Raw genomic sequence first — 23,746 nt, 5'->3', positions numbered from 1 at the left:
GTGCGCACTGTACTATGGCAATGGCCCAGCAGGCTACAGACAGCACAAATCCTTAATGCTGGCGTTCACTAACGCCAGCTGCCGCTCCTGCCTCCAAAGTACCCCACTATGACTTCCCCCAAGCCTCATCCTCTGAAGGGGCACTCAGCTATCCCCCCCACCCCATACACAGCCCCACCCCCTTTGGGGGCACCCAGCTATCTCCCCCACACCATACACAGCCCCACTCCCCTCGGGGGCACCCAGCTATCCCCTCCACCCCATACACAGCCCCACCCCCTTTGGGGGCACCCAGCTATCCCCCCCACCCCATACACAGCCCCACCCCCTTTGGGGGCACCCAGCTATCCCCCCCACCCCATACACTGCCCCCCCTCGGGGGCACCCAGCTATCCCCCCACCCCATACACAGCCCCCCCCATTGAGGACACCGAGCTATCCCCCCGACATCCCCCACAGCCCCACCCTTCCTCGGAGACTCTCACACATACCCACACGCCCCTCCACAGCCCCACTCCTCTCGGGGGCACCGAGCTACCCGCCCCCACCTGCCTCAGGGGTGTCCAGCTATCCGCGAACCCTCCCATATAACCCCACCCCCCTCGGAAGCGCCGCGCTGCCCCCTTCTCACGGGCTCCCCCGCGTCTCTCGGCTCCCCCCACCTCCATCCCTGTCCGGAGCGACCCGACCCGACCCAGCCCAGCCCAGCCCTCGGGCCGCCCCGCGACGGCACCAGCGACTGGACAGGAGACACGGGGCTATGACGAAGATAGGAAAGGGCGAGGGCACGTTCGGGGGCGGTGCTGAGCGGTGTGGCGCAGGGGGCGGGGCGAGGGCACGTTCGAGGGCGGGGCCAAGCGATGTGGTGCAGGGGGTAGGGCTGAGCGGTGGCGCCGGGCGCGCGCGCCTGGGGGGAGGGGGCTGGCGCGCGGACGGGGGCGGAGCGGGCTGGAGCAGAGCAGCGGCGGCCGGGTGTGTTCACCTCTCCGCGCGGCGGGTGCGCGAGCCTCGGGCTGGTGCGTGAGGGCGCAGCGGGCGGGCGCCCTGGGGGCAATGGGGCTGCGTGTGGCAGGGCCTGCAGGTGTGGGAGGTCGGGGCCCTGCGGGAGCCGAGTGGAATTTACTTCTCGTGACAACAGTTCCGTGAGCAGCTGGGCAAGTGTCCCGGGGGCGGGGGCAGCTCCAGTCTCCCCGCTCTCGGTAATTCCCTGTCCGCGTAGCTGGCAGCAGGTGCGGAACAGGACGGGACAGGCGCTGGACGTCGCCGTTCTCTGCTTGGGTCAAAGCGGGGGCGAGGTGGGTTTTCCTGACGCTGCTCTGCGCGCTCCTCCTCCGCGCTCTGCGGCTGGGCTCTCTCGCCAGTTAGGTTTATTGATGAATCGCTGCCCCACGGGTTTTAAAAGAACGCCCCAGGAATACGCTCCCCTTTCTCTGACCTCCCGCCCTTTGGAAGAGACGAGGCTGTGAAGTGGGCTGCCCTGCGTGTGTCCGGTCACAGCCCCTCAGTCTCTGTAACTTTATTGGCATGCTGGGCAGAGCTGCGTGAAAGTTTTTGGGAAAATAGTGTATTGAATGAAAAATGAAGTTTTGATCAATATGAAACTGTTCATGAGTTTCACACAAATAGTTTTGGCTGTTAAAATGCTGCTGTCACTTTCTAGCCGTCTGACCTTTTAGTCGAGAGGTTAGGGCACACACCTGGGATGTTGGAGACCCAGGCTCAAATATCGGTTCTGGAACAGGCCCAAAACTTATTAATTGAAAATTGTGAAAAATTTCACATTTGATATGACCCAAACCAAACTTTGGTTTTTTTTTTGGAACCGCCAATAAACACAAAAACAAAAAAATCAGTTATTCATTTAGCTTTAATAATGAGGCATGCAAGTATTAATGTATTAAGTATCTTTCTGAGACAGGATTCACTCTGATAATGAGGTTTTATACAGTGTGTCTAGTATTGTTAGAGCAGCTGGCTATGTGTGGGCAGCCCTGTCTCATGTGGTTTCATTTTCATTTGGTTGCAGGCTGTAAAACAGGTTAAGAATAGCAGAACTTATTCTAATTTGATTGTAGAGTTGCCATTTATGAGGGGACACATACATGTTTGTGGGAGAGGTTGGTGGGAATTTAGTAAGGCAGAAAGTGCGGTATTAGAGTGATCCAGGTTTCATTACTTGGTGGTCTGTATTTCAGCTCCATTTTAGAGACCATCCAAGAAACTGTTTAATGAAACTAGCTACTTATTTCTAGGAAACAAAGAGGAAAAGAGTTTGCCTGCTGTAATTAATCTCCTTCCCTCATCCTATCCTATCTCTTCTCTAGCTCTAAATGGCCAATAACTTTCGACCTAAGGAATATTGTTTCCTTATCTAATGTGGCTTGCATTTTTGGCTAAATATATTACAACATGCTCTCTTTACATCAGTGTATGCATTTTGAGATCTTTGTGTAGCTTTCCCCAATTTATACAGATTTTACAGATTGCTGAAGTGAAGGAATTGAGGGATTTTCTGGGAACCTGTCATACTGTAGGTAAAGTAGTAGGTTTAAAGCATCAGACTGGATTTCATATTAAAGAGGACACTTTTTTTAATTTGAGAAAGTAGTATTCTTTGCTACTTTATAAACCCTTACAGGCTGCATAGATTTCACTTTCCCATGTTTATATTGTGTACTATATGTAGTAATGTAACATGAGATACTACTATGTAATTCTTATACTTTATTGAATTTGATATGCACTTGGCTCTTGAAACATTATCATGTGTCTGACTTCTGCTATGTAGAAAATGTTGGCTGCTGTTACTTAAAATATTTGCTGTGTACAATACTGTTATATAACTCTAGAGACCTATGTATAGCAGCATTTAAATATTACTTGTGTGCATTTTCTTTTGCCCACCTGATTTCTGTTGGATTTTTGAGAGGAGGGGGAGAATGGCAGTTTAAAGCAACAAGGTTGGCAGGCCCAAAGCTTCGCAACATTTTTCAGAACTTTTCAGGTACCCAAAATGAAATACTTAGATAATGTTTTCACCCCTCTTAGCCATGAACTATACTGCAAAGAAGCCCAGCTTCTTGACCTGGAAACCAGTTAACATCCAAGGTGTTGAGTTTTCTTCACTGTACTTTTCCCTCTATACTTCAGAGAGCAGGCAGGATTTGCAAGAATCTTGCTCCCTGAAGTGCTTGGATATCCTACCTGCCAACAATAGAAGAGTTCTCAGGCAAAGGGATGGTTCGTTATGTACATTGGCCATCACATATAAAAGCACATGTAATAAGTTTTGCCTAAAAAATCTCTAGCACCATTTTAATGTATCGCTAACCAGCTTCCCCCTTATAAATGCTTTCAGTTACCCACCTTTTTAGAGGCCCTCATCCAACAAGTATTTTTGAACCTTTAGGATAAAAGATTGCACATAAAATCTCATCCTTCAGTGTAAAGACAAGGTCTTCTACCTGACCGTCCTTTAATTTGCAAAAACACTGTTCTTATTCTTAATTTCCAAAGGTTAAGAAATCCATGCTTGCTCTTCAACATTCAGTTCTCTCCTATACCCACCTGATGACTCCTTCATGCTTCCTAACATATGCAATGACATTTCCCATTGTCATTTTAAAAGTTTCTTCAGCCACAATTTACATTACAATTCTTTCCTCACTTCCTCTAAATTTCCTCAGCCATCCCTCTGCAGACCCCCAAATTTCTGATCCTACCACCATCTTCCATTCCAGGCTTTATAGGCCATCATGATGATGCAAATATGAGATTTGCTTTTCTATCATGTTCTTGATGGTTATAAAGCAGGCTCCCTTGTAAAATGTGTTCTAACTTATTTTCCCTTATTGGCTGATGATAAATATCTTTAATGGCGAGTCCACTTCAGATCTAAATTGAGAACATGGCACCCAGCAGTGAGCTGTGCTTGGTGCTGAAGGAGAAAAGATTTTTACTTGGTTTAAGGTCGACATCTTCAATCCATTTTTATAACCTATGATTTAATATTTTAGCAGGTGGATTGGTCTGAGAACATTCTGGCAGTGTGGGCCTCTCAAGCAAGGCAGTGACTTTATTTAGGGAGTCATCAAAAGGAGCCCGATTAGCCTGATGCATGTGTAGTATATGTAAAACAACTTCAGATAAATTAATAAATAATAAATTGTCAAAAGTGACCTCCCCACTCCTTCCCCATTCACTCAGGCAAAAGCCTAGATAAATAGATGAATCTTAATAATAACAGATGAGCCCTGAAGCTGAACAAATTCTAGCTCTGTCAGGCCAACTAAATAAGTGAATTTCTGAATCAAGAGTGCTCTACAACCTGTCTCCATAGTAGAAATTTCATTAGAAGCTGCAGAAACCATCAGTGATGAATACATTATAAATAAGGCTATGATTTAATCATAGATATTTTTAGCAAAAGTCATGGACAGGTCACGGGCAAGAAACAAAAATTCATGGCCCATGACCTGTCCATGATTTATACCATAAATACTGCTGATTGAATCGTGGGAGGCGGGGAACCCGAGAGGCCCCGCTGCCATTCTGACTGTCGCCAGTAGGGGAGCCCTGGCCGCCACAGGACTGCTGCCCCAGGATTGCTGCTCTGGCCTCCTTGGGATTGCTGCTGGGAGCCACAGAGCTGCTCCTGCCACTCCCTGGGACTGCTGCTCAAGTGTTCCCTCGAGCGAGCCACACTGGGCACTGTTCGGGTAGTCCCTGGGGCCAGCTGCTTGGGCAGTTCTGAGGTCAGCCACACTGGCCACTGCAGAAGTTACGGAGGTTGCAGGAAGTCAGAGAATCAATGACTTCCTCAACTTCAGTGACAAACATGGAGCCCTAATTATACATTCCTGCATAAGAGGTATACACATTAACTCCCAAAAATGCATGGAATACTCAAGGAGCTGACTGAGGAGATATCTGAGCCATTAGTGATTATCTTTGAAAAGTCATGGGCGAGATTTCAGAGGACTGGCAAAGGGCAAATATAGTTCCAGTCTATATAAAAGGAAATAAGGACAACCTAGGGAATTACAGACCTACAGTACCCGCAAAAATAATGGAACAAATAATTAATCAATTTGCAAACACCTAGAAGATAAGGTGATAGGTAACAGTCAGTGTGGATTTGTGAAGAACAAATCATGTCAAACCAACCTAATGGCTTTCTATGGGAGGGTAGCAAGCCTAGTGAATAGAGGGGAAGCAGAAGATGTGATATATCTTGACTTTAGTAAGGCTTTTATTACTGTCTTTCATGACCTCATTAAACTCGGAAAATACAACCTTGATGGAGCTACTATAAGGGGATGCATAACTGGTTGGAAAACTGTTCTTAGAGAGTAGTTATCAATGGTACAGTCAAGCTGGAAGGGCATATAAAGTGGAGTCGCACTGGGCTCAGTTTTGGGTTCAGTTCTGTTCAGATTTTCGTCTGTGATTTAGATAATGTCATAGAGAGCACACTTAGAAAGTTTGCGGATGATACCAAGCAGGGAGGGGTTGCAAGTGCTTTGGAGGATAGGATTAAAAGTCAAAATAATCTGGACAAACTAGATAAATGGTTTGAAGTAAACAGGTTGAAATTCAGTAAGGACAAATGCAAAGAAATTCAGTTAGGAAGGAACAGTCAGTTGCACACATACAAAATGAGAACGGATTGCCTAGGAAGAAGTGCTTTAGAAAGGGATCTGGGGGGTCATAGTGGATCACAAGCTGAATAGGAGTGAACAGTGTAACACTGTTGCAAAAAAGGCATACGTCATTCTGGGATGTATTAGCAGAATTGTAAGCAAGACATGAGAAGTAATTCTTCTGCTCTACTGCGCACTGATACAGCCCCAACTGGAGTATTGTGCCCTGTTCCGGGCATCACGTTTTAGGAAGGATGTAGACAAATTGGAGAAAGTCTAAGTGCGCCTGTGTACTGGTCGATGGATAAGCATCCGCTGAAATGCCGCTGACAAGCTGCGTCGGTGGCATCTCTGTGGCGATGCCTACTGATGTTGCTGCTTGTCGGCGGAATTTCGGCGGATGCTTGTCGGCCACCATGGTCCTCCGTGGCTCGTCCAGATGAAAGAGGTTGGGGACCATTGGTATAGCTGATGATTATGTCAATCTTTCTGTGAATAGAAGTTTACAGAGTCACTAGAGTCACTAGCTAGATGGTTTTACTCAATAGCCAGAAATAAGTGTAGTGATCCATAGGGATGGGATGTCTCTGTGGTGTTTTTTTGTTTTTGGAGAAAACCCTTAGATATATTACTAGAATACCACAATTTCAAACTTTTTAGGATGTAAACATGATTGGAAACAATTTCATTTGCATGAGAAGTTTAGGGAAGCAGAAAGTAGTAACCCCTGTGTTAACGGCATTTCTATTCTTGTAAAAAGTGTCATGATACCTTTTAAGTGTTAGTGCCCAGGACCTAGGTTTTCAATTTCTTATCCAAAAGATAGTATTTCCAATAGCACAGTTACCCTAGCAGGATGATGGTGATATTGATTCAGTTCTAACTAAGAAGTGGTGCCAGCTTCTATGGTACTTGCTAAGGTGGATGTTCTTTCTTACATTTACTGACCAAGTCTCATTTGATCCTTTTCAGTTTATAAGGTTGGACTAGATTGCAGCCTGGCTAACAGAAAATGTAATTAATCATGCTGTTAAATATTTCTGTATGGCTATTTGATTTTAATTATTATTTTTACTAGGTTATTCTGGGGCTTAGAAAGTTGACTGGGAGTACTGGAGGTTACAGCATCACGGTAAGTACACTGTATTAAAATTTAGGGCAGGCAGGTTGGGAAGGGAACTGACATGGAGGCAGGCAGAGCAGGGCGAGGCACGGGGAAATTTAGGCAAGGCTCAGGAATGAATCAGCCCATGAGATTTGGGGCCATCCGTGGGAACATTAACGTGGTGAGAACACTCTCCATCTTTGGGAAAGGGAGTGGGTAGATTGACTGACTGGTTTCTTGTTTGTGGGGGCAGGAAAGGGAGGTGAAGCTTGAGATGAGAATGCTGAAGATGAGTAATAGTTAGGAAAATGTGAAGTGCTAAGGGTATACAGACATTAAACCTTACTTACAGCATGCCTGTGAACTATGGCAGCATCCCTTTCACCATTTTACAGATGGAGAAACTGAGACAAGGATTTTAAATGACTTCCCTAAGACAATAAAGCAAATCCATGACAGACAGGATTACAAATTAGATGTTCCCAGCAGCATGCTCAAGCTACTAGTTTCTACTAATATAAGTACAGTTTATTATCACAAAACTTTCAGAATTACAATCTTTTGCATGTTTCAAAAAGGAAAGAGATGAACTTCAGTGTAAATCACTGTTTATAGTCGTGTATTGTAATAGAATGTAGCCTACAGTATTTGGAGTGGGTTTTTTCTCCTTGTTTAAGGTGGCTTTCTAGAAGATGACCATAGAGGATCTCCCAGAACCGTCCCAAGAAGGAGATTCATTGATTGAAAGATACCAGTTTTTATTCCCAGGCCCTGAAACATCAGTTACCTTTTCAGTTGCAGCAGCACCAATGCCTTCAGACTGTGGTATGTATATTTACAGAAGGCAAGAGTTTGTGGAACTACTTTGAGATCCTGTGCAGTGCCTGAGTTTGAGAGAGGGAAGTGAGTTTAAAAGCATACCATCAATTTAAAAATTATGCTTCTGTCTGAAAATGTATCTGCAGTTTATTACAAGTAATACCTGAAATTTCTACAAATGAAATGAGTGGAAAAAAATATTTTCTAGTTTGTGCATTTCAATTCACTTTTGTTTTCAGTCAGTTTTGCTATTTCTTCTGTACATTCAGTCACTGTGACCTTTCCCTGCTTTTTGTAGGCTCCTCACACATCAACACAGAAGTGAAAGTTGTCTAAATTAAAAAAGAAAAGAAAAGGTGCTGTAAATCCACAAAAATTGGCAGGTTGACTCAAATGCAGATGCAGTGCCTGAAAATATTTTAAAATCACTTTTAAGAATTGACCGATTTCCAGTGGGCAAGGCCCCATAAGTACTCCATTTTCGAAACACACAGTGGGACTTTGGGAGGAAGAAAACTTCTGTTGGAAACGTGTTCGTTACTAGGGAGAACAATATCGCTTCCATTAAGATAGTGGAATTTACCTTTTTGAGATACTATTAAATTGTCTTTATATTCATCCTTTGAAAATAGAGTTATATATTTGAAACAGTTTAAATAAATATTGTCCCATTTGATCTAGTGATTAATTGGAAATGTTTAAGAAAATCTCTACCCTCTCTTCAGATATCAAGGGTGCTTGGGAGGAGTATTGTACTTCCATGCTGCTGAACACTGTAGTATTCTATGTTCAGGAGAATTAGTGTTCTTGAGACCAACCTCTGTTGCTGGTTTGAGGATCTGGGATTTAAGGTTTTAAGGATTGCACATGCTGTAGTTTAATATGTGAATATGTATCTTTCACTGCTTAGTCCCACTCTTTTTTGATAGATCTGCTTACTCAATGAGCCAATCATTTCTGCCAATGATGCTGGCCTAGATTGTTTGTTTTTTCCACTTCTCCCTCAAGCACCTCCCTGGTTTCTCCCATTCTGCACCCTGTGTGTGTGGGGAAAACTTGCTATCTGAATATATAAAGGCACCACCCTATTCTACATCTTTCCTTAAAATCTTTGTGTTATGGAGGCAGGCAGAGCAGGGAATGGACACAAGTCACCAGTTAGGCACTAGTTAGGCAAGTGGTGAGACGGGACTTGTGTTGTTCTGCTGAACTTGTTTAAATGCAGCAAAGAGTCTATTTGTTTAAATGTAACTTCATCTGATCTCCCATACCACCTTATTTCTGTTTTGTCCACCCATTGATGTCTGTCTGAAACCCAAATTGTGAATTCTCTGAGTCAGGAACTGTCATCTTTATTAGTTAGCAGAAGGGGGTTTGATCCATGTTTGGAGTTCTGGGCAATTCCCTAAAGTAAATAATGTGAGGGTTTACTCTAATCTTTATAGACTCTATATATGACTTGGTGCTCAAAGTTTTGGGTTTTTATTTGTTTGTTTACAGTGCAGTTACATGCTGAAAGGACTCTGTAAAAATTGAGTCGTGGGGTTCATGTTTGTTCTCTAACTTTCCATAGCCAAATTGCTCAGTTTACCAGTTAAAAAGATAATTTCTTTTTAACTACCAGCACCCAAAATCAGGCAGGGATCTGAAAGTTTAACTGTACCCTTTCTGGTTTGTACATTATTTACTAATACTTCTCCATTCAGATGATAATTCTGTCGCACTTCCAGAGCTGTATGAAGCTATCAGGAACAAAAAGTAACAACTAACCTTTATTTATATCAAAATAATAAACAGATTTGAATACACACAGTGAGTCTGAACTCTACCTTACCAGCTTCACTCTGAAACACTGTTTTTAACCTATTATAACACTGTAATGGAGAAGAGAATCATGACCAGTGAGCAGAACTGTCAATAATCTAATTATAACTTCTTCTGTCAGAGGATCTCAAAGCATTTAACAAATATTTACTTATTCCTCAACTCTATTGGAGATTTAAGTGTGGCATGTGGCATTTTCATTTTAGATTTTTTGGGAACTAAGGCATGGGACCATGAAGGGCATTATCCTCTCTTTCACTGAACATGAAGAGACTTACCAAAAGTCTCACAGGGCATTAGTATAGTAGTAGTAAAAACCCAGCCCTGTTGACTTGCAATCCCATGCTTTAGCCATTAGATTGTGTAGCCTCTGTTATGAGTACAAAGATGCCTTTTTACAGTCACCTGTTTAACCATAACCATACCAAAATGGTAGTTATTGCTTATCAGCCTCGGTACTCTGTCTGATTACCTCTTTATGGTATCTAGAGCTTAGCTTTAGCAATGTGTGTGCTCCTTGAGAGAGCAGGTACTGGGTGAGAACCAGGGGTACTGGATCTGCTTTTTTAGATTCCTCTCAGATCCTTTTGCCTGTGTATGGTGGTGGTTGTGCTGTTTATCTGTCAGGTTTATAAAACCTTTTACTGTTCACTAGTATGGATATCATAGTTGGTGAACTGGTATACGCTCTTTATTAGTTTCTCTCCTCAGTATTTGTTTAGGATACTATAGCTTTTTCTTACTCAAATGGTCATATTATGGTTATATTAAAAAGCTGCCTTCCAGTACATAATAGAGAAACAGCTTTCTAGCAGTTTAGAGATCTGGAGGAGATGCATAGGAGATAATCACGGCTAGCCCACTGTCGTCTTGTGACTTGCTGCAGTAGCTTTCAGCATGAGATTTTCTTGGGCTTAGAAAGACGATAAATGTAATGGGTACATTCTACTTATTCCCAAAGCTATAAGATTTGTTGGTGCAGGGTGGCTTGTGTTAAGAAGCAAGGCTTGAGTGGTGCTGAGGGTTGAGATTTTTGACAGAATTTGGATTTGAATTAGAACTCCTAAGTGATAAATAGCTTTGAAGCTCTATTTTTTTTTCTGCCCTTTGGAGTCAAGGAGACATGTGATGAAAGAAGCTCTAGAATATTGATGTGTGCGCTCTTCATTTGCTTTATCTCTTGACCCAGTTGAAGTTGTGGTGAGTCTCACTTTTTGGGGGAAAAGTCATGGTGATGCATCCAGAGGTAGTTTATACCATCTCAGCTCCTCCAGTGTCACGCTCTCAGTCCTGTCCCAGAAGTCTGAGACCTATATTTACTCAGTAATATCTCTGTCCAGCTAGCCCTGTATCTGCAACTGCTGCAAGACAAGTTGACATTTTATGCATTCATTATAAACCTTTTAGAAGACAGCCGCCATAGTAGGCTTTGGGGTGATAAAAGTTCAGTGATTTCCCGTTTCCAATCACTGGCTGAGTAAGATGCATCTAGCTTCCATTCCTCCTCCAAATAATCACAGCTATCCAAATTGATATTTTCAGGATTTAAAAATTTTCACTGGTGCACAGCATACTACCTTGTGTGGGTAGGGGACATACATAGGTTTTTAATCTGAAAGGCTGTATCTTTGATGCCTGTGTTGCCAGCACAAAGTGCCCGAGGCCAAGCAACAGCGGGGGGGAGGGGTCCGTTGCCCAGTGTGCCGTGCCAATAAACACACCAGGGTGGAGAAGCAAACCAAGTTTATTTGAGATCTCAAAGCGGTGCAGGGAGACTGACGCCTCAAATCAAGCACACCTAAAACAAGCAGTCTGTTCCTTTATATCCCATGAGAACTTTTCTTGCTGACTAGCAATCTCCCGTTTCCCCTCCCTCTTCTGTCCGACTGCAGCATTTTCTTCTCACACACTTTTTTGTCTTCCTCCTCCCTCTCCCCCTTTCTGCTGCAGAGACGTGTATGCTGTATCTAAAAGCGGCCTTGAAACTTGCTTCAATTTATCTCCAGTGTGTTACAGCAGGGAACTGGCTGTTACAATCAGAAAACTAACTGCTGACAGTACATTTTACAGCTCTTAACATATTAGGTTACACAAAGTGTTAAACATGGAGGAACAATGGTTCACTGAGGCCGACAACAGGAGGGCTTCATTGACACTTGTGGTCTACCACCCTCCCGAGTTACCTAGGGTTATACTTGGTGACACCAACAACTCCCTCCTTTGAGAAAACTCAACAAACTTTTGGCTGAGTGTTCTCATATGCAGAGGATAAAAACAGATTAAGCTCATAGGCGTGGGGGTCGCTAGTTAGAGTCAATTGGGAAATACCAGGGCATCGGGGGGAGCAGAGTGAGTTCTGGAGCGTTTTATAGCATTGTATGAGCACAAAAAGAACAACAAAGAGAAGGAGTACACAAAAGAGCAAAAACACTATACGCCGACCCCATGCACCTAAATCGGGCATCCAGGAGGTTAACCAGCCCCATTCCTCTTGGACTCCTGTACTGGTGTTATCAAGGGTAATACAGTGAAAGGCGACAGCCTGCTTTCTAATAGCATGTATATCAGTTTCCACCTGCTGCTGTTGGTTTATAAACACACAACAGCTGGAGTTAACTAAGGCACAAACTCCACCCTGATTAGCAAGGAGGTAATCTAGGGCCAAACGATTTTGTAAAACTGTCTGGGACAATTGAAATACTTCACCCTGGAGAGTTGACAAGGCATCTGCTGTGGAATTTGCCATTATCTCCAAGGCAGCAGAAATATTCACTATAGCTTTTTCTAACTCATTTACTCCCAACCAAGGCAAAAACCAGCGGACAAAGGAGTGAAAACTTGTAGGCCGATTGGCCAGGGGATTAGCAGGAACATTCCGTCGGCTCCTCCAAACATGATTACGGACCTCGCCTTGCTTCAATGTTGGATGTATTGTGACAGCAGGGACCACAGCCCCCAGGGCACAAGAGCCCCACCAGTCAGCTGGGAGCGCTTTATAAGCCGTCTGATTACAAAGCCAATACCAGCCAGATCCCGTAGGGACCGGCCATGGGGCTCGACCACAGGTGGAGGAAGAGCTCAGGTAAACATGTTCTGAGTAATTGCACTCCACTGTGGCATTGCCCACAAAGATGTTATTGTCTCCCTTATCTCGCCAGTAGCATGCAGCATAGGGACCCAGAGGTACCATATGAATGGACCATGTCTGAACTGGGGGGTCCGGGCTGTAGTTGCAATCAGGAAAAAGCTGATCTATAAGTGTGCCATTGAGTGGAAGGGGAACACTCCATAGCGGAATGCCCTGATCGGTATGGGTGGGAGTGTGTATGCAGACCCAACATGAGGATTGATTTACATCTTGTGCAACTGCATGGGTTAAATGCAAAAAACTATTATCTTCCCACTTTGCATGCATTTGGGGGAACACAGGAGTTAATAGCAGCAATATCATGGCAAACAGTAACAGGAGGGCAAACCCTGGACCTGAACCCATATTGGGCGGATTACTTTAGGGCCTCAGAATCTTAAGGCCTCAAATGCCCACAAAATAAGAAAATTAAGAAGTACAACAACACGCAAATTAAAAATCAAAGGATCCAGGCCAACAGGTTAGGCCGGCCCTCTGAAAATAAACACAACCGATGTATAATGTGTTCGCAGGGAGTGTGCTGTGGCAGTTCAAAGGGATCACAGGGCATTCCCAGTGCTCCTTATTGTCGCTTAAATAACAGCTTAAGTCCCAAATCATCGCTGGAAGTTTTCTCAGTAGGCTGGATGGTCCACTGTTCAGGAGTGGGCACTACTTTCAGACGAGAGTGATGAATCCAGTTTGGGTCCCTCCACCTTTGCTGCTGTATGGGAAACCAGCAGGACGGTGTGGGGTCCTTTCCACTTCTCTTGGAGAGGCTCGTCCTTCCAGGTACGAACAAGCACGGAGTCGCCAGGCTGCAAGGAATGGATTGGGATATCCAGCGAAAGAGGCTGCAAATCTTTGGCTTACCTGTGAAGAGAACAGAGAACAGCAGACAGAGTGCATGTACTGAGACAAGAAACCACACCCCATTTCCCACTCCCCTTCCAGAACCGGTGTACCGTTCATAGGCCATGCCCTTCCAAACATAATCTCAAAGGGCCTGAGCCCTAATCTGCCCTTAGGGAGGGCACAGACACGGAGTAAAATAAGGGGCAAAGCATCAGGCCACCGAAGAGAGGCCTCCTGGCAGACCTTCGAGAGATGTCGCTTGAGTGTCTGATTCATGCGTTCCACTACTCCACTGGCCTGCGGTCGCCATGAAATTTGGAGCTTCCAAGGGATCTGTAAGACATCCGATATGTTCTGAACAATTTTTGATGTGAAGTGGGTTCCGTTGTCAGATTCCATCCACTGGAGGAGTCCAAATCAAGGAATAATCTTGACAAATTTTAAGACCACTGTTCTGGCAGTATTGTTTCGACATGGGAAGGCTTCAGGCTATCCGCTGAATCGATCCACTAAGACGAGAAGGTATTTGACCCTTGAGTCCGGGGGAACTCAGTAAAATCTATTTGCCACACCAGTTCCGGACCTGGGGTGGGTTCCAGAGTGGCTGGCATCACTGACAGTCCTGGTCGTGGGTTATTCTTTTGGAAGACCAAACATTCAGCTTGTACCTGGGATGCTAGGGGTCTAAGTCCAGAGGTTAGAAAATATTTACTCATAAGCTGGGTAAGAGCCTCCCTGCCTGCATGGGTGGTTTGATGTAATTGCTGTAACACTGGTCGGATTAGGCTCTTAGGTAATAGAATTCTTCCCTCTGGGGAGTAGAGCCATCCCTCCTTTTCCTGGAGACCAAGCCTGTCAGCCAGATTTCTTTCTTCCAGAGAGTACTGCAGGGCTGGGAGCTCCCCTACCGATGGGATAAGGGCATGCATATGGGCAGTCTCTGCCTCCGGTGGCTGCAAAGTAGCAGCATGCTTAGCTTCCCTGTCTGCCCTAGCATTACCTGGGCCACATCTTGATTTTCCCTTTGATGGGCCTTACAGTGCACCACTGCTACCTCTAAGGGGAGCTGTACGGCTTCTAGAATCCGGAGGATATGGGACCCATGCTTAACCGGAGAGCCTTGGGCTGTTAGCAGTCCTCTTTGCTTCCACAGGCCAGCATGTGCATGTAATGCTCCAAAAGCATATTTAGAGTCAGTAAAGATGTTGACCCGTTTTCCTTTTGACAGTTCAAGCGCACGGGTCAGGGCTACTAGTTCAGCAAGCTGGGCAGATGTCTCAGCAGGTAAACCCTCGGCTTCCACGGTATCGCGGAGGGTCACAACAGCATAGCCTGTCCTCCTTTGTCCATCTACAACAGCACTACTGCCATCAGTGTACCACTCACAGTCTGCATTTGGAAGTGGTTGGTCCTTTAAGTCCGGATGGCTGGAGTATTGGGCATCTATTACATCTAGACAGTCGTGTTCCCGCTCCTCTGTCTCTGGCAAAAGGGTGGCTGGGTTAAGGGAGGGGCAGGTCTGCAGGGTGACTTCAGGGTTCTCTAAAAGCTTAGCCTGATACTGAGCCACCCGAGCCTGGGTGAGCCAAAAACCGCCCTTGGCATCTAGTAGGGCCCTCCCAGAGTTAACTTCTTGGCTTCCTCAAGGACTAGGGCAGTTGCAGCAACCGCCCGTAAACACGCTGGCCACCCCTTGGCAACTGGATCAAGTTGTTGGGAAAAATAAGCCACGGGACGTTTCCAAGTGCCTAATAACTGAGTAAGCACTCCCAGAGCCACCCCTTTCCTCTCATGTACATACAGTTGAAACGGCTTGGAGAGGTCCGGCAGACCCAGGGCTGGGGCTTCCATCATCTTTCTTTTTAGAACCTTAAATGCCCTGTCAGCTTCTGGGGACCAGTGAAAGGGGGCGTGATCCACTCCCTTAACGCATTCGTACAATGGTTTGGCCCACAGTCCAAATTCAGGAATCCATATTCTGCAAAAGCCTGCCATGCCCAGAAATGCCCTGAGCCATTTACGATTGCTTGGGATAGGAACTTGACAGATTGCTTCCTTCCTTTCATTTGAAAGCTGACGTTCTCCTTGCCTTATGTGAAACCCTAAGTATTGTACTTCTGGAAGGGCGATTTGAGCCTTACTCCGTGCTATCCGATAGCCTCGGAGTCCAACAAAGTTCAGGAGGCTCACAGTGGCTTTAAGGCAAGGGGTTAAACCCACAGCTGCAATTAACAAGTTATCTACATATTGCAGGAGGAGGACCTTGTCTTCATTGTCTCATTCCTCCAAGTCCCTAGCCAGGGCCTGGTCAAAAAGGGTGGGGGAGTTTTTAAATCCCTGGGCCAAAACTGTCCAGCAAAACTGCTTCTTAACCCTCCTTTTGTCCTCCCATTCGAAGGAGAAAATCTCCTGAGATGGTGTGTCAACCGGAATTGTGAAGAAAACGTCTTTTAAATCCAGGACCAAAAAATGGGTGTACTGTCCCCCCACAGAGGCCAACAAGGTATATGGGTTTGGGACGAGGGGGTGCAGAGTTTTAACCCGTTCATTAACTGCTCTGAGGTCCTGCACCAGCCGGTACGTGCCATCAGGCTTTTGCACAGGCAAGATAGGAGTGTTCCAAGCTCACTGGCATTCTCGAAGTACACCATATTGTAGGAATCTGTCTATAGTTCCCTGTAGCCCCTCTCTGGCTTCCCTCTTGATTGGATACTGTTTGATTCGCACCGGCCTTTTCCTGGCAAAAGCTGCACATTGACAGGTGTTCGGTGTGTGTCTTTTCCCGGGACCCCTGATGCCCAGACTAGGGGGTATATCTGGTCCTCCCACTGGCTCCACTCTGGGGCTTGCATGGCTGAGGGCTCAACTGCAAGAGTTATTATCCATGCATTCTTGGGGAGTAAGGTAAGGGTTATTTCTTCTTGAGTAAAATGCAGGGTGGCACCTAAGCGACAAAGCAGGTCCCGTCCTAGCAGGGGTGTTGGGCAATCGGGAAGGTAAACCAGCTTGTGAGATATAGTTCTGTTTCCCAAAGCACATTCCGCTGGGGCATACACTGAACACTGTATTCCTTTTCCTGTGGCACCCACCACAGTGAGTGAGTCTGCCATGGACAGCTGAAGGGGTTGATTTACAGCTGTGCGTGTTGCCCCAGAGTCTACTAAAAAGTATATTTCCGAATTTCCCACCCGCATTTTTACTCGGGGTTCTGGGGGCAGGATGGTCTGTCTCCCCTGATACCCCTATTCATGATCCTCTGCAGCCATCATAGTAGTACGCTCCCTTTGGGGGCATTCATTTTTCCAGTGTCCCTCCTGCCGGCAGATAGCACACTGGTTGCGACCCAGGCGCTTCTCCTGTGGGCCAGGGCGTCCACACCCACGGCCCCTTACTCCCCGGCCCCTTCCACCTTCCTGGGGTCTTTCCCTGCTGGCTTGCACTGCCGCTACCAACATTTTCACTTGCTTTTTCTCCTTTTCTCCTTCTTTCAGGCTATAAGCCTTATTTGCAGTTTCCAGAATCTGTGCCATGGTCATGCCCATTAAATCCTCCTTTTTCTGCATTTTCCTTTTAATATCAGGGGCTGCACGACTGGTAAAGATACCTTTTATAATTGCCTCAGTGGCCTCATTATCGGGGTCTGCATTTGTATTCTGCCGAATAGCGTCTCGGATGCGCTGCAAAAAGGCAACCGGACTTTCCTTTGGTTCATGTATTATCTCATATGGTTTTGCCCAATTGTTGTGTTGGACAGCCAAGTGTCGGAGTCCGTACAAAAGCAGCTCCTTGTAGGAGGTGAGGAGGGTGAAGTGCTGCTCATTATTAGGATTCCACCTGGGATCAGCCAGGGGAACCGCCTGCGCTGGCTCAGGGGCATTTGGATTCACATCATGTATCCGCTGTGCCTGCTCCCTTGCCTTGGCCATAACCTGATTCCGCTCCACCTCAGACAACAGGGTCCTCATAAGGATCTGACAGTCGTCCCAGTCAGGCTTGTGGCTAGCCAGACACCCCTCAAAAACTGAGATAAACCGGCTTGGATTTGTTGAGAATTCCCCCGCCTGTGCCTTAAAGGCTCCCAGTTCCACGGGGTTAAAAGGGACATGGGTATAAACTTGCACAGTAGCGGCCGGGCGCCCTTCCTCTTCTGGGTGGGCTATTAAGGTCTCAGTGATCAATGGATAGAATCCCATTGAGGGAGCAATCCCTGGGGCACCTGCTCTTTATATGGTGGGGGTGTGAAAGCTGAAGGGGACACCGAATCTGCCATTACAACTGTAGGAGGGCTCTGGGGACTAACATTAGTGATTACCGAACCTGTCAGAGTCAAATTACACTGTTGCAAAATATCAGTCCTGTGCCATAAAGCCATAAACAATTGCGCATACAGATGTTCATTCCATTTACCTGTTGGCTGACAAAACAGGATTAGCTGAAGGATCGTATTAAGTGATCCTTCCGGTGGCCACCTTTCTTGACCCTCTAGTTGGTATTGAGGCCAGTCTACTGTATAGAACCTTTTAAAGTTATTCTTAGTCATTGGAGCCGAGCCAAACACCTTCCAATTCACCAGAATGCATTCTAAGGGAGTACACTGTACCTGCCATCCCATACCATGCCCTTGACCCATTATATGACGCTCTATCGTTTAATGGGAATTACGATGACTGGGTGTCCCCAGCCTCGGGCCTAAGTCCACACTACTGGACTGTTCCTACCTTATCCAAGGGACTGGTTCCTCACTGTCGCCCACAACTGCTTCTCCACTACTCAAGTGCGTTGCACCGTTGTGCCCTCTGGGGTCGCTCACACCGTGTCTCCACCGAGGCCCCCGATGAAGTCACCGGTGTGCGCTGGGCGTCGGTCGTCGCTGCAGTCCGTCGACCACCAGGAGGGATCTGGGCAAGGCTAATTTTAGCCTCGAGCCCACTGTTGGGCGCCAAGAACTGTTGCCGGCACAAAGTGCCCAAGGCCAAGCAACAGCGGGGGTGGGGGGTCCGTCGCCCAGTGTGCCGCGCCAATAAACACCAGGGTGGAGAAGCAAACCAAGTTTATTTGAGATCTGAAAGCGGTGGAGGGAGACTGACGCCTCAAATCAAGCACACCTAAACAAGCAGTCTGTTCCTTTATATCCCATGAGAACTGGCTGTTACAATCAGAAAACTAACTGCTGACAGTACATTTTACAGCTCTTAACATATTAGGTTACACTAGGTTACACAAAGTGTTAAACATGGAGGAACAATGGTTCACTGAGGCCGACAACAGGAGGGCTTCATTGACACTTGTGGTCTACCACCCTCCCGAGTTACCTAGGGTTATACCTGGTGACATCAACACCTGCATTTTGGGTTGTATTATAAGTGAGTTTCAAGTTTTACAAAAGAGAATTCTTTCTGAAGTTGGTGGTTGATGGCCAGATTTTTCAAAGGTGCTGAGTATCTGCAGCACCCATTGATTTCAGTAGAATTTCTGAACATCATGTAATGAATGCCTTTCCCTTATTATCCTGATTATTTTTTATTTCTGTTCTCCTGGATGTCATATATAAGTGTGCATGGTTTTTCTGTGATACTATTTTTTTGGGGAGGAAGGGGCAGGTTCATAATGTTGAGTAAGCAAGTGCAAGTTCCATCACTGTAGTTGAATCTACTAAGGGCTTGTCTGTGCTCAAAATAGCTTTGGTTCAGCAGTTTGTGACCAGCCTGAAACATGGGTAAATGTCTGTTAGCGTAATTGTTGCAAACACTTGCATGTCCTTGTCTAAACTTAAAACTCAGCCCCAGAGCGCCAATACAGCTATACTGATTGCTGAATCATGACTTTCACAAAGTGTAGATAAGGCCTCAATGAGAAGAAAAGATAAGAAGTTAAGGGAAGAGGCTGAATTTGCTTGTGATGCTGAATTTCAAATCTGTGCATCTCCTCCCTACTTCTTGCCTCAAAAAAGTTTTGAAAAGTAGATGCATTGTTGAAGCATTTTAATACCCAAATTTGCATATAATGCTCCCAATCTTTTCTTAAAAAACAGAGTTCTCCTTCTTCGATCCTAATGATGCAGCATGCCAAGAAATTCTTTTCAATCCTAAAACATCCGTTTCTGAATTGTTCGCCATTTTACGGCAATGGGTCCCACAGGTCCAGCAGAACATCGATATCATTGGAAATGAGGTGAGGAATGAAGGAGGATTCCTGGGCAGTTTCAGTGTTAAAGAAAAATGGTATAGTGTTGATAATGATCAGAACAGATCTTATACAACAGCTGAAATAATAGGTTCAAGAGATTGTTTTTGCCTTACAGCACATAGCTACTGACCAGTATAACAGTGATATAGACACCAATCACAATAGAGGTGACATTCAGCTGTCTTTGCAAAAGAGAAGGAAGATCAGTATATAACTATTCAAAAAAATTGTGAGAAGGAAGCAAGGGTGGGTTGAAGAAACAAATAGAGAAGTTCTTTTTGGAACTAAAATGACTAGGATTTCCCATCTTCCACTTTTCTGTTTACAATAACTTTTAAAATTCCGACAAACTAAATTAAAACTGTCAGAATTTAAAAGTGGGACTTGCAAAAGCAATTAAGTCACTTGGAAGCTGAAGCCTTTTTCTTTATTTCATCAGCTTGTGTAGGCTTTTCTAGACAGTCCAGCATGCATTCTTCTTACAACATCATAACTACAGGTTTTATCAGAGTAATGGAGGACCAAAGGATTAAAATGTGGGTGAGGAAGCAAAATTAGTGTTTTAAAACAGATTTAGTTTTCCTGGGATGCACTGCATCAGAACTGGAACAGTTAACTCTTCAACACATGAAAGCCAAGCTGGTGCTAATGATGGAAAAATGATAAAACCTGAAAGCACTGAAGGTTAATAATGATAGAGATATTGATAGCTACAATAATGAGGGATAGCTCAGTGGTTTGAGAATTGGCCTGTTAAACCCAGGGTTGTGAGTTCCATCCTTGAAGGGGCCATTTAGGGAACAGGGTTTTAAAAAAAAAAAACCCTGGGGATTTGTCCTGCTTTGAGCAGGGGGTTGGACTAGATGATCTCCTGAGATCCCTTCCAACTCTGATATTCTATGACTAAATAACCATTTTGCTGAGTTATGTATAACTACAGTAGAACCTCAAGAGTTACAAACACCTTGGGAATGAAGGTTGTTTGTAACTTTGAACAAAATATTATGGTGGTTCTTTCAAAAGTTTACAGTTGAATGTTGACTTAATAGAGCTTTGAAACTTTATTATGCAGAAGAAAAATGCTGCTTTTAACCATCTTAATTTAAATGAAACAAGCACAGAAAGTTTCCTTACCTTGTCAAATCTCTTTTTTAAACTTTCCATGTATTTTTTTTAGTAGTTTACATTTAACACAGTACTGTGCTGTATAGTATTTTCTCCTTTTTTTTTTCTTTTTTTTTGGATCTATGCTGCCTGATTGTGTATTTGCTGTTCCAAATGAGATGTGTGGTTGACTGGCCAATTTGTAACTCTGGTATTTGTAACTCTAAGGGTCTACTGTACCTTGCACTGATAATGCACTTTAACAAACTGCTTTGCTAGTCTTCACTGCAACAAATGCATGTCTATGTGTGAAAACAATTTATTCAATAATTTCATCAGTCATGTGCTGTTTTTCTGCAGATCATTAAGAGAGGCTGCAGTGTGAATGATAGAGATGGACTGACTGATATGACACTCTTACATTACACCTGCAAGTCAGGGGCTCATGGTATTGGTGAGTAAAGAAAAGTAGAAATTGGAAATGGAACCGTTTGCCTCGATAAATCAGAGGCTACCCCTCTTCCGTTTGAAAATTGTTCCTTATAGTAAATTTGCTAGTGCTTAGCCTTAACTCTTGTAAACATTTTATTTGTATAGTCCCTTAATGGCTGTTAGAAGGGATGATACAGAAATTATTTTATGTATTAATACCAATTAAAAAAAACTAAACATAACTGAGAGGTTTCTTGCTTGGTAATATTGAAATCTCCTTGGGAGAGAAAAGGAACTTTTGGTTGCATTTAATGTACATTTATAGGAAATAAGAGTGCATTTAGCCCTCTCTTTCTTGATGATTCCTATTGGCTTCTATCAAAGTATTTTTTTACACGAATACTGAACCCAGCAAAAGCGGGTGGGGTGGCTGATGGAGTTTAAACTTTGCTAGCAGAAGGTCTGAAAATTAGGCATTGTGGAGCCTCACTCCACCACCTCCCTGACCTGTCTCTGGTGCCCATGATTCCTTTCGTGCCTAATCCTCAAGAGATCCTTTTCGTAGCAAAATGTCTTTCTATAGGCTTTGCTCTGTGTAGCCATAATTTGGGATACAAAGGTTTTCTAATGCATTATATGTGATATCTAGGCTGGTATATTTATACCACACTATTAAACTCTTAACTAACATTTAAATCAACTTTAAAAAAAAATCTGCTTTGCAGGGGATGTTGAGACTGCTGCCAAATTCGCCTCTCACCTTATCGATCTGGGTGCAGATACCAGTTTGCGTAGTCGCTGGACAAATATGAATGCTTTGCATTATGCTGCCTACTTTGATGTTCCAGAACTTATTAGAGTTATTTTGAAAAATGCAAAGCCCAAAGGTAGGTATTATCAAGTATCAGTTTTCTTAGGTAATATGCCATTCTGCCCTTCAGTTAACTGATCCATCCAGTAAATGGAGTTGTGCAGGCATAGAGGAAAGCTGCATTTTCCCATAATTTTTTTTAAGTAACTTCTCATTCTCTTTAGTTTGCTTTTTTGGTCCATTTTCTCTGAACTGAGTTTATGCTGTAGTGCATAGACCAGGGTTTTTTTTTAAAAAGAAGAGAGAGTATGATGGGATCAGACTTCATAAATAGTGAGTGGGAAGTGAGGGAATGCTGTGGGGAATGGTAATATAGCGTCAGTTTACTTACCTCTGAGCTTTTGCTGACAGAGTGAAAGAGTAGATGTGAAGAAACAAGCACAACTGTTCTATTTGTGAAATCTCAGGCTCTCTGAGGTGCCCTTATGATCAAGAGGCAGACTCAGAAAGGAAGAAGCAGGCTATGGGGTAGATCAGTTCTGGAGAACATAACAGAAGATGAAAAAGATGCATGCTGCTAGCAATTGGAGCTGCTATTGAAGTGTTCATATGTCTCACGTCTGCCGCCCATTTAAAAATGAAGCAACTAAATTGTCATATCTGACATAGTAGAATGGGTACAGATTGGGATGGGAGACCCCACTGGTAGTTATAAATGTATTTAAAATTCTGCAAGTAATAGTATAAATGAATAATCAAAGTCTAACCCAGTATATTAATGCAAAAAGTAAATGACACTGGTCATTTGGGGGGATATGCTTGCTCTTTATAAATATATCAGAGGGATTAATATTAGGGAGGGAGAGGAATTATTTAAGCTTAGTACCAATGTAGACACAAGAACAAATGGGTATAAACTGGACACTAGGAAGTTTAGACTTGAAATTAGACAAAGGTTTCTAACCATTAGAGGAGTGAAGTTCTGGAACAGCCTTCCAAGGGGGAGTAGTGGGGGCAAAAGACATATGTGGCTTTAAGACTAAGCTTGATAAGTTTATGGAAGGGTTGGTATGATGGGATAGCTTAATTTTGGCAATTGATCTTTGATTATCAGCAGGTAAGTATGCCCAGTGGTCTGTGATGGGATGGGATCTTGAGTTACTGCAGAGAATTCTTTCCTGAGTGCTGGCTGGTGAGTCTTGCCCACATGCTCAGGGTTTAGCTGATCGCCATATTTGGGGTCGGGAAGGAATTTTCCTCCGGGGCAGATTGGCAGAGGCTTTGGAGGTTTTACGCCTTCCTCTGCAGCGTGGGGCATGGATCACTTGCTGGTGGATTCTCTGCAGCTTGAGGTCTTCAAACCACAATGTGAAGACTTCAATAACTCAGACATAGGTTAGGGGTTTGTTATAGAAGTGGATGGGTAGGGTTCTGTGGCCTGCTTTGTGCAGGTCAGACTAGATGATCATATTGGTCCCTTCTGACAGTAAATTCTATGAGTCTGAGTCTATGGTTTCTGAAGCAGAAGCCAATATTAGTGTTCCTAATCTGCATGAATATCTATACCAATAAACAGTTTGTGCATTGTACTAAATAAACATCCCATAATCCTTCTGGTATGCTGTCTTGTAGAGTTGTCAGATGCCTCTTTTTAACTAGCGGTAATTAAAAAGACTTCATTTTAAAAACTGAAAAGATGTCCTTTTATAAATATTGACAACTTAATACCCTATTTCATGTCTAAAAACATCATATAGACGCACAGGGTTTGTTTACCAGATCTTGCATAAGGAATTGTCAGAGTATTCATCCATAAGCGTAGGTTCTAGTGACTGCTTTAG

General features: G+C 44.3%; 1 protein-coding gene across 7 annotated transcripts in view; it reads left to right on the top strand.

Annotated features, from left to right (window-relative positions):
• CLIP4 (CAP-Gly domain containing linker protein family member 4) overlaps positions 1–23,746 on the top strand; it is a 70,145-nt gene that overhangs the window by 15,490 nt on the left and 30,909 nt on the right. For 3 of the 7 annotated variants that reach the window (XM_050948537.1, XM_050948536.1, XM_050948531.1), the window contains exons 1-6: positions 1,062–1,295; positions 6,721–6,774; positions 7,425–7,572; positions 19,404–19,543; positions 21,023–21,116; positions 21,820–21,981. In XM_050948537.1, coding sequence (XP_050804494.1) covers positions 7,440–7,572; positions 19,404–19,543; positions 21,023–21,116; positions 21,820–21,981 — 529 coding nt within the window. In that variant the 5' untranslated portion in view covers positions 1,062–1,295; positions 6,721–6,774; positions 7,425–7,439. Of the gene's footprint in view, positions 1–936; positions 1,017–1,061; positions 1,296–2,950; positions 3,005–6,720; positions 6,775–7,424; positions 7,573–19,403; positions 19,544–21,022; positions 21,117–21,819; positions 21,982–23,746 lie in introns of those variants that run through there. The other 4 variants (XM_050948532.1, XM_050948534.1, XM_050948535.1 and 1 more) reach the window with 4 other exon arrangements.

This window comes from Gopherus flavomarginatus, chromosome 4, assembly GCF_025201925.1.
Source record: "Gopherus flavomarginatus isolate rGopFla2 chromosome 4, rGopFla2.mat.asm, whole genome shotgun sequence".
NCBI classification, from domain to species: Eukaryota; Metazoa; Chordata; order Testudines; family Testudinidae; genus Gopherus; species Gopherus flavomarginatus.
Note: the sequence above shows the minus strand (reverse complement) of the source record. Positions and strands in the feature narration are given on the sequence as shown.